The 15,382-nt window shown below is 42.1% G+C and overlaps 1 protein-coding gene across 1 annotated transcript in view; it reads right to left on the bottom strand.

Moving 5' to 3' along the window:
- Nucleotides 1–15,382, bottom strand: part of LOC105915708 (proliferation and apoptosis adaptor protein 15) — a 64,512-nt gene that overhangs the window by 6,962 nt on the left and 42,168 nt on the right. Inside the window, exons 2-3 of the mRNA XM_036145969.1 lie at nucleotides 1,388–1,562; nucleotides 1,132–1,287 (exon numbers count right to left, since the gene is read on the bottom strand). Coding sequence (XP_036001862.1) covers nucleotides 1,132–1,287; nucleotides 1,388–1,559 — 328 coding nt within the window. The 5' untranslated portion in view covers nucleotides 1,560–1,562. The remainder of the gene's footprint in view (nucleotides 1–1,131; nucleotides 1,288–1,387; nucleotides 1,563–15,382) is intronic.

Below are 15,382 nucleotides of genomic sequence, written 5' to 3'. Positions count from 1 at the left end.
AAGGCTCCACATGGGAAGGTAAAATCTGTTGGGCTCTTTTTGGCATTAACACAACAATTCTTAATGCCACATTGCCAGACAGGACACTAAAAAAAATGAATGCTTTCAATGGTGCAGCTACTAGGTTATTATTTATGGGATTCATGTTGAGAAGAGGTACTCATACCAGATCATACATTAATTCAGATTTCCTTTTGTCACCAGACTAAATTCCTTGCTTTCCATGTTTAGTTTGTGTCTTTTTTTAATAAATACCCTAATGTGCTTTTGGGATTTGTCAGTGGGTTTCCAAATATCGATCACCTGCACAGTTTGAAATAATTTTATTTGGGAGATGAGGAATCAATTAATTAATTAAAACAAACATCTGCTGGAGCAGCCTCTTCGGAACATAAACCACAGATCCGTCCCAGTGATTCCTACGATTAACCACTAGATGGCAGACCTTGGCTGCATTTGGAAGATTGCCGCTTCACTCATTTCCCGGTTTGAAAACAAAATAGGAAAGAATACTTTTATTGTTATTGCATTGGGCAAGCTGAAGTACAACCAACTTTGTATAAGCAGCACTACAATTTAGCAATAATTCAACATCCTCAATTTTGCTTGTTGGATATTTGTCCGGCTGGGCAGAGAAACAAGCAGAGGGGGCGAGGGTAACAGATATCCTTGCTAGAAAGACATCGTTTCTAATAAATGCCAGTTAGAAACTTGGGACACAGCTGCAACATCTAGCATTGGCCTGTTACAGATTGCCTCAGTATTTCATTAGTTTTGACACTGGAGCATTATACCCTGAAGGGTTTACCTGGCATGCTGACTGTAAATCTAATTTAAAAGCCGGAATGATTGTGTCACAGCACCATTAGGTGTTGTAGACTGCAGACTCATGCCAGACGTTCTCATTCATAAGCCTCTCCGCCTGTCTCTCCTCTGGGTGTATTTTAGGAACAGAGATGTCCTTCAAAGTGCTTTGCTGAAATCCATTTTTGGTTTCCATGCAGAAGGATGACGGAGGAAGGGATGAGTCTGAAGAAACCAGCCACACACACTTCTAACTTGTCGTTTCCGACGTTGTGAACAGGATTAATCTGCGGTGACCGGTGAATCCGAGCTAACGGGACGTGCTACCTTTGTATTTCTTGGCAGAGGGGATGCGCGTTAGCTTGGTGTCGATCTCGTCATCCTCCGAGATCTTGAGCACAGTGGTGCGGTACTCTATCACCCTGGTCAGCAGGTCCGGCCGCCGGGAGATCTCGAAGATGTGCTCGATGTAAGACAGGTTATCTACATGGGAAGAGTTTGGTTTAACTTAGAAGGGTTGAAACTAAATCACCAAAAATCAGGAAACATGGCTAAAGAATATCTGAAATTCAAGCTTTTTCACCGTGGGCCAGCTTGTCGTTCTTCTCCAGGTAGCTGAACCACTCCTTAGAGGAGGTGATGTTGTTGCTCTGGTCCTCGGGGATGTCCTCCTTGCAGGCTGACTTGAGCTGCTCCAGATCCTCGTTGGTTATGTTTTCAGACAGGTCGCTGAGCAAAGAGCTGTACTCCGCCATGGTCTGCTCAGAGTCAGGAGATAAGAGAAGAAGAGAGAAGAAGAGAGACTGGTTAGCAGATTTAAAAAAGGTTTTACATCGAAAGAGGTGACACAGATTAACTGCACCACAGCCCACCTACTTCCCAGACTCCACAGTGGAAAACAAGTCTAAGCGAATGGAAATAACATACTATTTGGGTGGGACTGAAAAGCCTGAACACAAATGCCTTCTCTTTTTGGGGGGTGGGGGTGGAGGGTGGGGGTTTGGGTCAATGTTTTTCTTTAAAGAGAGTTGAAAGACAAGATTGATCCGCTGGAGCAAATCAAAGGTTGGAGGTTTAATTAAGACAGACCCAGGGGGCAGATCGATGTTACTCAATAACAAAGGAAGGCTTTAGTGTTATGGGTTTGTATTTCACCCGATCGTCCATTAAACTGGCGAGATTCTACATTTTCCTTTTGTTTTATTGCCTGAAACCCAAAAATGATTGATTTTATTTTTCATAGGAGTTCACTCCAAAGCTCTTTAACTTTGATTTGTCCGTATGCATAGTAAATAAATTGATTTTTGAAAATCTAAAAAAAAAAAAGAATACCAATACAGAACCTCTACAACAGGGTCAAGGCTCTTTTTGAATAGCAAGTGTAATTTCAATTCACTGAGATCTAAATCAACAGTAGACAATAATGGGTAACTTTTGTTTTTCCTCATATCTACTCAAACTTTGAATAAACTTTTGCTGAAAATCCATCCTTCCCTCTTGCTATCTACCAGTCCATCCATCCATCCTCTTCCAATTCAATTCAATTCAATTTTATTTATATAGCGGCAATTCATGAAACATGTCATCTCAAGGCACTTTACAAAGTCAAATTCAATCGGATTATACAGATTGGGTCAGATTATACAGATTGGACAGTGATACAAGCAGAGGGGGTCACAGCTCAGATTCCACTAACTTGAAATTTGAGCTGTGGAAACATCTTCCTCCAGCAACTCTCCCCAGCTCTACTGGGGGATCCCAGCACATTCCCAGATCAGAAAGGACATCTAGCACCTCCTCCAGGGGACACACACCCAGAAAACCTCTAAAGAGATAAACCCGTGAAGGCATCCATAAGATGCCAAAAGCACCCCAACTTCCATAGTGGAGGAGAAGCTACTCTACTCTAAAGACCTCCCCGCAGTTCAATCAATCAATCAATCACTTTATTTATTTTGGTAAATTGTCCACATTAAACACAAGTAACAGCAAAAGAAAAAAAAAGAAAAGAACAATAGACAAACCCACAGTTTACCAAAAAAGGAATATGCCGAAGCAAAGCTTATTCTTGCCTACCCAAAAGGGAAAAGAACCAGCACAAATTAATGTATTTTATTTAGTTTCAAGAACTTAGTCCTTTACATTGGCACAGGGTACCAATGCAAAGAATAGAAAGTCTCAGCAATGAGCTTAGAGAAACAATTGATGCTGCCCATCAATCTGGGAAAGCAAGGACATAAGACGATTTCAAATTTGAAGGCCATCATTCTACAGAGAGAAAGAAGATGTGTATGTGGAAAACATCCAAGAGAGTTGCCAAACTTATAATGACAAAATGTCCCAGCAAATTGTTCCCCAAATCTCACTGTGCAAAGCTCAGAGAAAATGAAAGAACTTACATTCTCTTCTTTAACTTGATAAAAGTTCTCGTTTAGTGCAATTAGAAAAAAGATTTCTTCAACGTATTGTTGCTAAACATGGTTCTACATGCAGCAGACTCAGCTGGTGGACTTAGTTCTTCCATGACTGTAACTCCAGTCAAGCCTGAAAGGAGCAACTCTTTTCTAACTAAGGATGGACACACTAATCCATTAGAAGTATCCTATTTTTTTTTCAGCACAATACAGATAATTTTATTTATTTTCTATTTTAGATTTTTTTAGATGTCTTTTCTTTCTTTTTACCTCCCACTTGAAAAATAGTTTCACCTGCGCCCCAGTAGCCTTCCCCTTCTGGCCCATTCTGTTATCTGTAAGCTTGCAGAAACTGGCTTTCCTCTTTGAATTCCCTCCTTCTGAAAACAATCCTTCAAACTAGAGATGTGAGCAGAGAACGTGAGCGAGACATACAGGGCAGAAAAGTCAAGGCCACAGGAATCTAAAATAGCAGATGTCTGGCAATTAAATATTACACACAGTGATAGAGAGCTTTGAAAGCTAAGTACTTCACTGATAATTATTATTCTTTTTATTAATGATTACTTTTGTGGTGATTGTTGTACAGTATGTATGCAAAAAACACTGCTAAACAAATTGCCCCGCTGAGGGACAATAAAAAGGACTCCAATTACTTGTTTCTATGGTAATGCTGTTGTAAAATGAAGGTTTTTAAGCTATGGGGGGCAACTACAACAGCAGATTGCCTCACTGATTAACTAGCACATATAAGCTTGTTTTACTCCTGTTATAACTCTAAAACACGTAATATTCTGTACAACAAACCAAATTTTGCGGGTGTTTGAGTTCAGATTTCTGCGTTAGTCGATTATATAAAAAAAACACAATATAACATTCAGTGGAATATTTGACATTGTAGCTGAATACCTAGAATGTTTTGGAGGTCTTTGGTATAACTGTTGGTTTTTCATTTCGAATGAATGATCACAAAACTATGATGTCTATTACATCATCATAATCCCACGTTGATGCCTATTGCGCTGATTGTCACACCCAGCCTGGGCCAATGGCAAGGCGCCGGCAAACTGTCTAAACAACAGAAAAGACACGAAGCAGCGCGGCACACGGCTGCTTCAGGAAACGAGTCCCGCAGCCCTTGGTGGGCTTAATGAGGCGGCAGATTAGTTTTGTGGAAACGCTCGAGGTCAAAACTGAACAGCTGCATTTAGGCTTGCATTAGAGCGTTCTTACTGCAGGACAAATCCCTTCACCTAATTTCCCATATGCTTCCTCATTTAAACAGATTTTGCACGTCACTCATCACAAACAGCAGCCCCAACTTTAACTCCACCCAACCCCCCCAAGCCACCCCCCTTCCCTTCTATCCACGCCGCTGGCGAGCAGCAGCCTCTCTGTGCGGTGCATCATGGGCACTGGCACGCAGCTCTGTCTGCCTCTGATCCACTCAGTCTAGTCACAAATAGATAAAGCGTACAGAAAGCCCAGAAGACGCGTGTCGAGTGGTGTGACCTACATAAAATAGAGCTGCTACTCCCTGCCGCAGCCACGAGAGGGCCACCTGTGGCACTTTTTTAAAATTAAAACATGAGTATGTCACATTCCTTAACGAATAAGCTGCTAAAATGTGCTAAAGTAACGAGGTGGGATGTGTGTGACCACAACCAGCAAAGCCGACATGGTAGATAACGTGAGTGGTGTCTGATGTTGGTATTAGTTTTGTTTGGCTCAACTCAAGGTACCATCTACAAACACTTTACAAAACAACTCAGTTGACTAAAAGATCTTTATACATCCTGAAAAGCTAATGAAACAAGATGAGATTTAAAATTTAAGAAAAAAATAAGGAAAATTTTCAACAAAACGAGTAAAACAGAGAACAGATACGATATATAAAACAGAACGTGAGCCGCTTGACATTATATCTAAAGGTATTTCATTCGATAGTTTTGTTGCCATGACCTTCACATTCCCTTGGTCTTGGGAACGAGAAATAACGGGTCTGCCGACCCCAGTGAGCGAGCGCGTTTTTCCAAAGACAAACCAGAAGCCAACGAATGACTGCGAGAACAGGAGAAACGTGCTGTCGTTTTTTTTGGTACAAGTTAAAAGACTAGCAGCAGCATTTTGAACCAGCTCAAGATGAGCAGCTAAAGTTTTCTTAAACCCATCTTAAATTACATTGCTTGTAAGAAAGGCATGGATTAAAATTTCAAAATTATGCCATGACAGGAATGGTTTAATTTTGTCCAGCTTTCTAGATTACAAAAAAGATGGCCATGACCCCTTAATCTGAGCAAGAACGCTAAAGCCACTGTTCAGCGTTACATCTTGGTCTGTAGCAGTTGTTCAGAGGCTGACTTAAAGGACCCAGGTCAACACTGCTGTTGAAGGCACCACTGGGTCCAAACAACAGGACCTTGGGCTTTTTATTGTTGTGGTGAAAGACATTTATTGATGTCCAAAACTTTATTTCTGCAATGCATTCAAGTAGCAGCATATAAATCTGACTGTCGTCTGCACAAAAAGAGGCAAGGCGATTCTGTATTTTTTGAGAATTTACCCCAATGGGAGTGGGTAAAGGGGAAAGAGAAGGTAAAATGGTAAATGGCTTGTACAGTGCTTTAACTAGTCTTGATGACCTCCAAAGCACTTCACAATACAGTTCAGTCATTCGCCCATTCACACCCTGACGGTGGTGAGCTATGTTAGTAGCTACAGCTGCCCTGGGGCAGACTGACAGAGGCGAGGCTGCCATGCACCGGCACCACCGGACCCTCTGACCACTGCCAGCAGGCAATGCGGGTGAAGTGTCTGGCCCAAGGACACAACAACAGTGACAGTCAGTGCAGGGGATCGCACCGGCAACCCGCCAATTGCAAGACAAACTCCCTAACCTTTGTGCCACGTCGCCATAGTGAAGGTGACAACAATAGAGCCTTGAACCCCTCCACATGAGAGAGGTGGTGGCCTCAGAGGCGCCAACAGGAACACAAAAACATATCTCCGTCCGAAAAGAACTATGCCAGTCTAAAGCAAATTTGACTGAAAACTGTAGTAAAATGTCATCAGTGTGACTTGTTTATAGATGATACTCATCTGGTAAACAGTCGCTTTGCCTCCTCCACTACCTGATGTCCTCAGAGAATTAAAGCACAAGCAGTAGGCAGTCAGGAAAAGTTCAGAGAAAGTCCTAGACTGATCCCCAGTCATCCATGTTTTGGACAAGCATAGAAATTTGTAACCTCTTGATTTAAATAAATCCTTAAGGATTAGTGTTTTGTTCGCCAATGATCTAGTATTCCCCTGCGCCAACTCAACCGGAGAAGGAGCCAGGTTATTATCCACCTTTGAAACAGCAGCAAATGACCGGAGGTGGAGAAAGTTCACCCCGTTCGTGTGCGAGGGTTTTCATGTTTGTTGTCCCTCATCCAAGCCAATGACAAGAACCAGAGAGGAGCTGGTCAGATCCAAAAAGCACCTAAAAATATCTAAAGTAAAATTGACAGGAGAGAATGCCTAACTGTCTCTCAGTCTCACCAATAGAACCAACGTCCTGTTTGTATTATTATGATCCCACTCTGAGCCTCGGGCTGAGAGCACAGCGATGACAGTGCGCTTTTTCCTCTAAGTGTGTATGTGTGTAGTGTATATATATATGTGTGTCTCGTCCTTGCCTTGAATGCTACATTCATCTCCTGGAACTTGATCGGTGCGCTCGGGCTCTGCTTGGGACAGGCTGGTGTCATTCACCTTATTACAACAGGGCCTTGCGTCTCCCTTTGTCTCTACGGACACATGCTCGTGAATTGTTGCGCTCACAGAGGAGGGCTGGAGGAAAGAATGGATCTGTGTGTTGGTCCTTAGGCCTCTCCTTTCCACTCAGGTCGCCCCGAGCGCTCCCTGCTTTGCACCACAATAACTGCCACTGCTTTTGTGTACTTTTAAAGAGGAAAGGAGGGGGGGGGGGGGGGGGGGAAGCACAACAATGCATGAAGTGGATACACTTAGCGTTTTCATCTTCATATCTACTTCACCGTGCACACTCATTGTGCTGCTTTAACTCTTTCTCTGCCATGAATGTTATGTAACAGTAGAAGAAATGGATTCACCCCGACACTTTGAAATATTGAACCTGCCATTTCATAAAAGCTCTTTGAGGTGGGGGGGGGGGGATGGTGTGTTAAAACATGTCAGTGATTTTGAGGCTTTTTAAAACATGTACACCCTGATCTCAGTATCTGGCCCATTAAGCCTGGGAGGACATTGGAGGTGCAGTAACTATAAACCATAGTGAAAACCCCAGAAGGAAGCAACTGAATGTTTTGGATTGATTTCCCTCTTTAAACTTAGGAAAAATAAATCCAACTATATTTGTAGTTTCATGCTGAATTTTGCTGTTATATGAAAACAGCAGAGATGGACATCCTATCATGTCACAGCCAACTTGTAGGGCTTTTTTCTTCCAGTATAGTGCTACTATCTAATACTATCTGCCTGAAGAATCAAGGTCTACTTGTGAAAGACTTGAAAAAAACAACAACAACAACACACTTTCATTTAGGTCCATAGAAGCGCTGCGATACGAACAACCAGAGAATCCGAGCCTTCACATTCAATGGGGCCCTCAGAATACCAACTTAATTTGGTCAAACGTTGTATCATAAAAGCATTTTTTGAAGAAAAAAAATGTTCATATAGGAAATTCTGGAAATTAAGATAATTATGTTGGGTTATTAGAGTATATAATAATCCAACTGCCAACCAAAACATGCACAATGCTCAAAATCACAGTCATTTTCAGCACAAGTCATTAATCCTAAATTGCAACATTGCTGAATGCATAATATCGATGGATAATGAATAAAAAACTCTAACAGTAAACAACATTTATTGTCTATGTCCATCACATTTGGAAAAGTCCTACAAAACTGTTGCTGTGCAGAGTTATGCTGATGCGCTTTGTTTGGTGTAAAGCACAGTATTTGGAACTTTGAGTGCACCTCTGCTGTGTAGGGGACTGAGAATCTGCACCATCATTACACTATCTTATGTATCTTAATATATAATATTGTCACCTTAAATGTATTGGGCCCATTGTGGGGCTTTTTTCTTGAGAATTCAATTTTGCAATCACAAAGGATCCATGGTCAACTAAATGTAATTGGATGTGTTTGGCTTACTGTTGCCTGACAACAGCTTTTAATGAAAAGGATGTGTTTCATACTTACATAAATAGCTCTCTCTTGCATGGATTTTTTTTTAATACTAAGCAAGTTAATGAAATATTCCAAACAGAGAAATGTCTTTTTAAAGATCGAAACATGGACAGATTGCTATATAGTGGAATAAATTGCCTAATGCATACAAGCAGATACTGAGAAAAGCATGCTCGCTCCTCGGATAAAGATCAAATTCCTATATTGGAAGTTGCAATGCAAACATGTGACTAATGTACAAACGACTTAAAGAGGGAAAAAAAACAGCATCAACGTGCATTTTAAATGATTGTTGTAGTCTTGCTGGAAGGAAAAGAGTCTGTGAAATCCCCTCAAACTACACCCCCACCCTCCTTCCTGGTCTCTCTGGGACGAGCCTGACACTGCCTCCATACATAGAGACCCACTGTGCTTCAAATTCTCATGGACACAAACATGCTTTTGTCTGCTTGCTTTCTCTGCTGTCTATGCTGCACGCCCGTTTGTGTGTGCGAGAGTGTGTGTGTGTGTGAGAGAGAGAGAGAGAGAGAGAGAGAGAGAGAGAGAGAGAGAGAGAGAGAGAGAGAGAGAGAGAGAGAGAGAGAGGGAGAGAGATATGGGGGGGCAGTGAAATTACGATTACAAAGACAAAAAACTGTGGCAGCTGACTCAGTTTCTAAATGTTCCTTATAAACTTTTTAGCAGGTATGGAGGTAGCTCAGTGCCAAAAAAAAAGGAACAACTAAAAAATACAAAATAAATAATGGAGTATTATCTGTCCCTAAGTGGGTTAATGGCAACATTCTAGCAGCAAAAGAGACAGATCAAGAACACAAGTCTGCAAATAACCAATTGCAAGTTGAGATCAGGGTGCAATCTCTATTTTTCAATGTAGCTGTTGGAAGTTTAACTGCTTTCTGGCTGTGCTTAAAAAGTCTAATATTTGCAGAGGATGGCCATTAGATTTGTTAGAGGTAAACATTTTAAACTGTGGGAACTAATAATAGCAATCAGCGTAATTAGCATGACTGAAACAGCCACGTTGTATGTGTATTGCCAAATTAATCTCTACCAAGATCGGACAGATACTTTATAAAAGCTAACTTTTTTTTTCTTTAACAACTTCCAAACCAAAGAGTGCTGCTCTTACTACGCCCAGACAGGGCCGATTACAACCACCGGCTAATTTAAGGTGGGTGGTCCTCTTTTAATAAATGTAGTATATGCCGTCGTATCAGCCTCTCAGCTCGTCCATAGAAGAGGAATCTGATTCTAAAAGGAGGCACACATCAGGAGCGCCGTTGTGCAGCCCTCCAGCCGAGCAGATAACTGGACTTCAGCTGTGAATAGTTTTATTAGAAGCAGAACAGGCTGGAAAATGATTGCCTGGGGCCACACCTTAGGGCATTTGCACCTGACTGGGAGCCTCTGGTGAGGGGTGTTTAATTTCATATGGAAAAAGAAATTAATTTCATATGAAAATAGAAATTTTTATCACCAGTGTGTGTTGTATTTTTTTGTATTTTGTTTATTGTATTCCTTAATGTTCTGGTTGTTAGACGCCAAAGTCTTAGCTAAAATACCAAAAATGGCTATGTTTTGATGAACCGTGCATGGCTACAGTGTTGATGCCACACTGCATGGCTTTCTTCAAATGTCTATCTTAAGCTTAAGTGAAGATAAAACTAGTGTGTTTTGTCTTTTAACGTGAAAAAGTGCCCCCTGGCTCCCTTCTCTGTGTCTCAGAGCATGAACGACTTTGTTTCCGCAGGAATAAAGCTGCTCTCTTGCACCGCGTGACTAAGTTGACGAAGCCACCTTTAATGGTCTGCTGCGCACCAACATGTGGCCACTACCCATCCGCACACCCTGCTCTTTTTCTACCTACAAACTGTTTCTTTTCTGTGAGCTGTTGTCCTCACCTCTGAATGGGCTCGCAGACCCCAGTGAGGTAAAAGAAAAAAGAAAAAAAAGAAGTCTGTTTTTAATTGAACACACAAAGCAGAATGTGAACGTACCGTGAATATAATAAGCTGATAACGTAAACAGCGGAGGCTGATGACCTTGGTCTAAGGGCTCAGACGAGAGCGCGCTAATCAGATTAATAGTTTATCTCATAGCTGACTATTGACCTGCATGTCGGTGGTGAAATATATATGAATATATGAAACATTATACAGTTCACAAAACAACCATGAAAACTCCATTCACTCTCCAAACCAATGATGTTGCCATGGAGACCAGGGCTGCCTTTGGGCCTCAAGACTGTTACCTAGCGACAGGGCAAACGATAACCCCCCACATCCACCGTATTCCCATTATTCTCCTCACCTTGCACCTTCTTCCTTTATTCCAGGGTGAAAAAACTGCCGCACTAATGGGACCGACGCATTAAAAGACAAGTGTCTAGAAACGCTTCATGAGTTGTAACCGTTTTCGGACACATGCGTGTCTTTGCTTTACAAAAAGAACTCATTTTGAATTAAAACCATCTCCAAAATCCCCAAGCCCGTTATTACTTTTTTTTTTTTAAACAAAGTGACAGAAAGCCATACAAACACAAACACACAAGCAGAGACAAAGAGGCATTTCTGTCACAATGGGACCATCATATGATCAACAGATGAGCTCACACAAAAGGGATAGAAAGACAAAAAAAAGCACTCTCACACACACACACACACACACACACACAGAAAGCTCTGGCAAACTGTGCTGGACTGCAATGTGGAGACGAGCCTTTAGATTTTTACCATAGCAACCAAACCAACAGGAGTGTAGCTGAAAAAAATCTCCGATGGACACCGAGAAAGAGAGACAGATTCGTCTTTACTGTTCTCTATACAAACATCGGAAGAGTGTGTCTGGGTTTCCTTGGCCACCTCTCTGGTTCTATTGATCTCCATTTTCTGCTTCTTCGTTCACATACTGTCTCTTTGTCTGCTTCAGCTCCCGGTCTGTTCTCATCTTTCTCAAGCTTCGCAGTTACTCAGCTGCTGGAGTTTACATACCAGGAAAACGTCTAATATTGGTGCAAATCGTTTCTTTAAGCCGCAAGGTGTCTTTCCCAAAAAAGAACAATACCTGATCCTGCACAAATTTGAACCGTGAGGGAGGAGAACAGTTTTGTTTGAGCAGTTTTTTTTTTTTTTTTTTTACAAGTGGCGAGCGTTGGAATCCAGAGTTAAATTCCTTGTTTGTACCCTCAAACTTGCCGAATAAAGCTGATTCATATTCTGATTCAGAAGCAGCAGGGATAATCACAGCCTTCAGATGATTGTGAAGTTAAAAACCAGATTCAAGAGTTTGGTGGAGATTGACGAGACGTGGGCTGCAGCTTCCACAGTCATCACACACAGGTATATCCAGGGCATAGTTGCTACGTGTGTCACACCCTTTGTGCTAAAGGCTGCAACATACTCCAAGAGAACAGAGACAAATTGTCTCGCTCCCGCAGCGAATGACATCATTTTGTTCTGTCAGCCCCCTTTTTGAGGGTCTCCCTGCTGTTTCTCGACACAACGTCTGGGCAGAAAAGTTTTCTCAAGGGGTGTCTGACTACTGTAATGTGATTGGACAGGATTTAGATGGGTCTGTTTAGGTTGGAGAAATGGAAATGTCTCACACATCTGTGGAGCTGCAGTCAGCTCTAGTGGTTTAAGCGGGCGAACATGCTAATCCTGCTCACTTGCAGCTCTTAATGAATAAATGATCTCACAGGGGCAGTCCCGCCCCGTAGGGGCTGACTTCTGCAGCTGAGTGTCTTGTGCACTATGTATAGACAGAGCCAATTTTAACTTTTTTTTTTTGCATTCTTCCAAACTCGACTACGAGAAAAATAACTCTTTGTTCTCATGGATGTGTTGACGCCCGTTGCCTTGTGTCACAAGCATTTCCGTCCGCGGGATACTGCGACGAGTCATTCATAAACAAAACATGGAGGAGACTGAGAAAATTCGCCCCGTTCCATCACATTTCAAGTCAGATGTTTAAATGCATTTTGGCTTTAAAAACAAAGAAGATAAAAACTAAATTGATATGACGCACGCAATTTACATTGTAATGAAATACTGTGAGAACACAACAAACGGCACACATGCAGAGGCATCATCCAGAAAAACAAGAGCCGCCAGCACCCCATGCACTGATTAAACAAACAACATTCGTTGCAAGCTAGCCCCGATCGAAAATCCGAAGCACTTTTTGTCAGTGTGTCCACTCCAGTAATAGTAATATTTGTGTCCAGTAACAGTAATATTTGTTTTCATGGCAATACCTCCAAAAGTCATTTCAATAATTACAGCTATGTATGAATTCAGCTTCTTTCAGTTATGTATCAATTGAAGACACTATCCAGATCATACACAGCCAGTCAGCCACTGGTAATGGCTGTATTTTTTTCTAACAGTGTTCAGTGAAAATATCGCAATGCATCGCGATGCATCGCAATAATTCAAGTATCGTGATGCATCGTGATAGAATCGCATCGTGGCATGTGAATCGTGATTCGAATCGAATCGAATCGTGACTTCTTTGGCAATACCCACCCCTAGTCGCCAGTCTATCGCAGGACAACACAGAGACAGATAGAGCAAACAGCCATTCACGCACACACTCATAGAGAGGCCTATTAACCTAACAGTCAAGTTTTTGGACTGCAGGAAGAAGTCAGAGTACCCGGAGAGAACCCACGCATGCATAGGGAGAACGTGCAAACTCCATGCAGATAGACCCAGGGTCGGACTCGAACCCACTGCGCCACTGTGCAGCCCCAGTACAAAGTCCTCTCTTCAATTACAAGTACATTTTGTGACACAGTGTACCGGCTGCTTTAGGTCCAGTGTGAAGTTCTCACACTCGATTGGGAAGCATTTGAACTGTAGGTGTTGGTCCGCTGTAGCTAATAAAGTCCAACGTCAGCACAGCCATCTATCAGGACTTTTAAAACACTTTAAGCTTCCCTCTGCTGATAAGATTTATGGAGATTTCGATTTCCTGCTCCAGTAGAATTTGGTCCCTGGCCACACTATTAAACATGGGCGTAACAGATGGTAGGGTTGCAACTCTTTGAAAATAAATAAATCAATAAAGGACACATTTTGACCAACCTTTATATTCCACCCTACTGACATGATGAACCTTTTTTTTTGCCTTTTACTCTGTGTATGAGAGGAAATGTGTGTGGACGATTGAGTGGGACAGTTGGTAGCTCTAGTGTGGAGCATGTCCCCTGCACTTCCCGTACACGTGTCCTCTTTTCCCTGCAGCCGTTACAACTGTTTAATCCATTATTAACAGGCAGGTAACAGGTTTTTCTGAGCCATCTTTCATCGCATCATGAAGCATAGACACATGCTAACAACGGCATCTGGTGGGTCACCGACAGCAGACGTGTTGCTGAGCATTGCTTCACGGTGTGTGTCAGAATCATGATCAGCAATAAATAAATAATTACTGATGTTTATTGTCAATTTCCCTGTAAAGACAAGGATTTGACGCTTCCTTCATATGAAATAATTTTCTTAAAAGTGAAAAAATGTTTTGCATCAGACTCAGTAAAAGGGAGACCAATAAATTCTATCGTCCCTGGAACTAGGCCAATTTAATAAGAGTAAAGACATGTTTTAAAGAAGCCCGGCTCACTTCTCTCTCCTGCCTGATTCCTTTTCCTTCACGTTTTCCTTGACACATAGCAGTTGATTTGTATCATGCTCATTTAATTTATCCTGACCTTTGAGAACCTCCCATCGTCCCTTTCCCTCTTCTGTTAATTTTTATTCTGATGAGCTGAGAGGCAGAGAGTGGGAGTCCCCTCCCACTCTCCATCTTCACAACACCCATGAACTACATCGAATGAGTCCTCGAAGTATGGCGACGGCTCTTCTGAAAGCAGCCCCGCTTGTTATTCCAACCGTTACATAATAACTTGATGTCATTACTTGTATTAATTCAGGCATTGCCACTTTAAAAACACTCCACTGTTTGAGTCATCTTATAGCTATTGCAATATGTCTCCTTCTCCCAAATCTGTCGTTCTGGCGACAGAAAAGGCGAGACCAGTTCATCCTGCAGGAGCAGCAGGTGGTGAAGAATGACAGAGTGGAAGCTGTAGATCAAAGCTGTAGATCGACCCAAATGTCTGCGGCTGGGTTCAGCCATGGCAGGGAACAAGGACTGAGCTACACATAACAAGATACTGGTTAAAAACTCTGAATCCCAGAATGCACTTAGTAACCCATTTTCATGTGAACGACCTGGAAGGAGTCGTCACAGCTGGAATCCCTGTGACGTAATATAGCAACTCTCTTTGCCCGCAGCTCTCCACAGGCTGCATTGGGGCGGAAAAACACACGAATGTCCTGATCCCACAGGCCAAGTAAAAGACTGCATCTTCAGAGAAGCACTGGATCCAAAGTAAAGTAGGGTCTGCTGTCTAACCGGTGGCTGTACAACACTAGACTTAGACTTAGACAACTCTATTGTCACTTTGTATGTACAAAGTGCGTACAGAACGAAATTTCGTTTGCATACAGCTTGAAAGATCACAATAAATTGCAGTAAATTTCAGGATAAAGATGCAGCAGCGGTTTATGTAAACAATTGCACAGTAAACAATGTAAAAAAATCACAGTAAATTGTAAGGAAAAATCACAGTAAATTGCAGTAAATTTTAGCCGCCTGAAACTGGCTGTCTGAGCTCCTGCAGCAGGAATAAAGTTCTAGACTACCCAATAAGAGATGGTGTCTATAACTGCATCGATGGAGCGGTTTTTCCCGGCCGCCTGAGGAAGATAGCATAGAAACCTCAGCTCCAAATGAGGCAGTCCCCGCTGACGCTAGCCCCAGCCTCTAGACCGAGAGGACCCGCCAAACTAAACACTCTCCTGTTCACAGTAAGAGGTTGTGTCTGGGCAGAAATAAATTGGTTTATTTATTTCATTGTGGTTCCTGTTAGACCACTGAGCC

The sequence above is a fragment of the Fundulus heteroclitus genome, chromosome 14, assembly GCF_011125445.2.
Source record: "Fundulus heteroclitus isolate FHET01 chromosome 14, MU-UCD_Fhet_4.1, whole genome shotgun sequence".
NCBI lineage: Eukaryota > Metazoa > Chordata > Actinopteri > Cyprinodontiformes > Fundulidae > Fundulus > Fundulus heteroclitus.
Note: the sequence above shows the minus strand (reverse complement) of the source record. Positions and strands in the feature narration are given on the sequence as shown.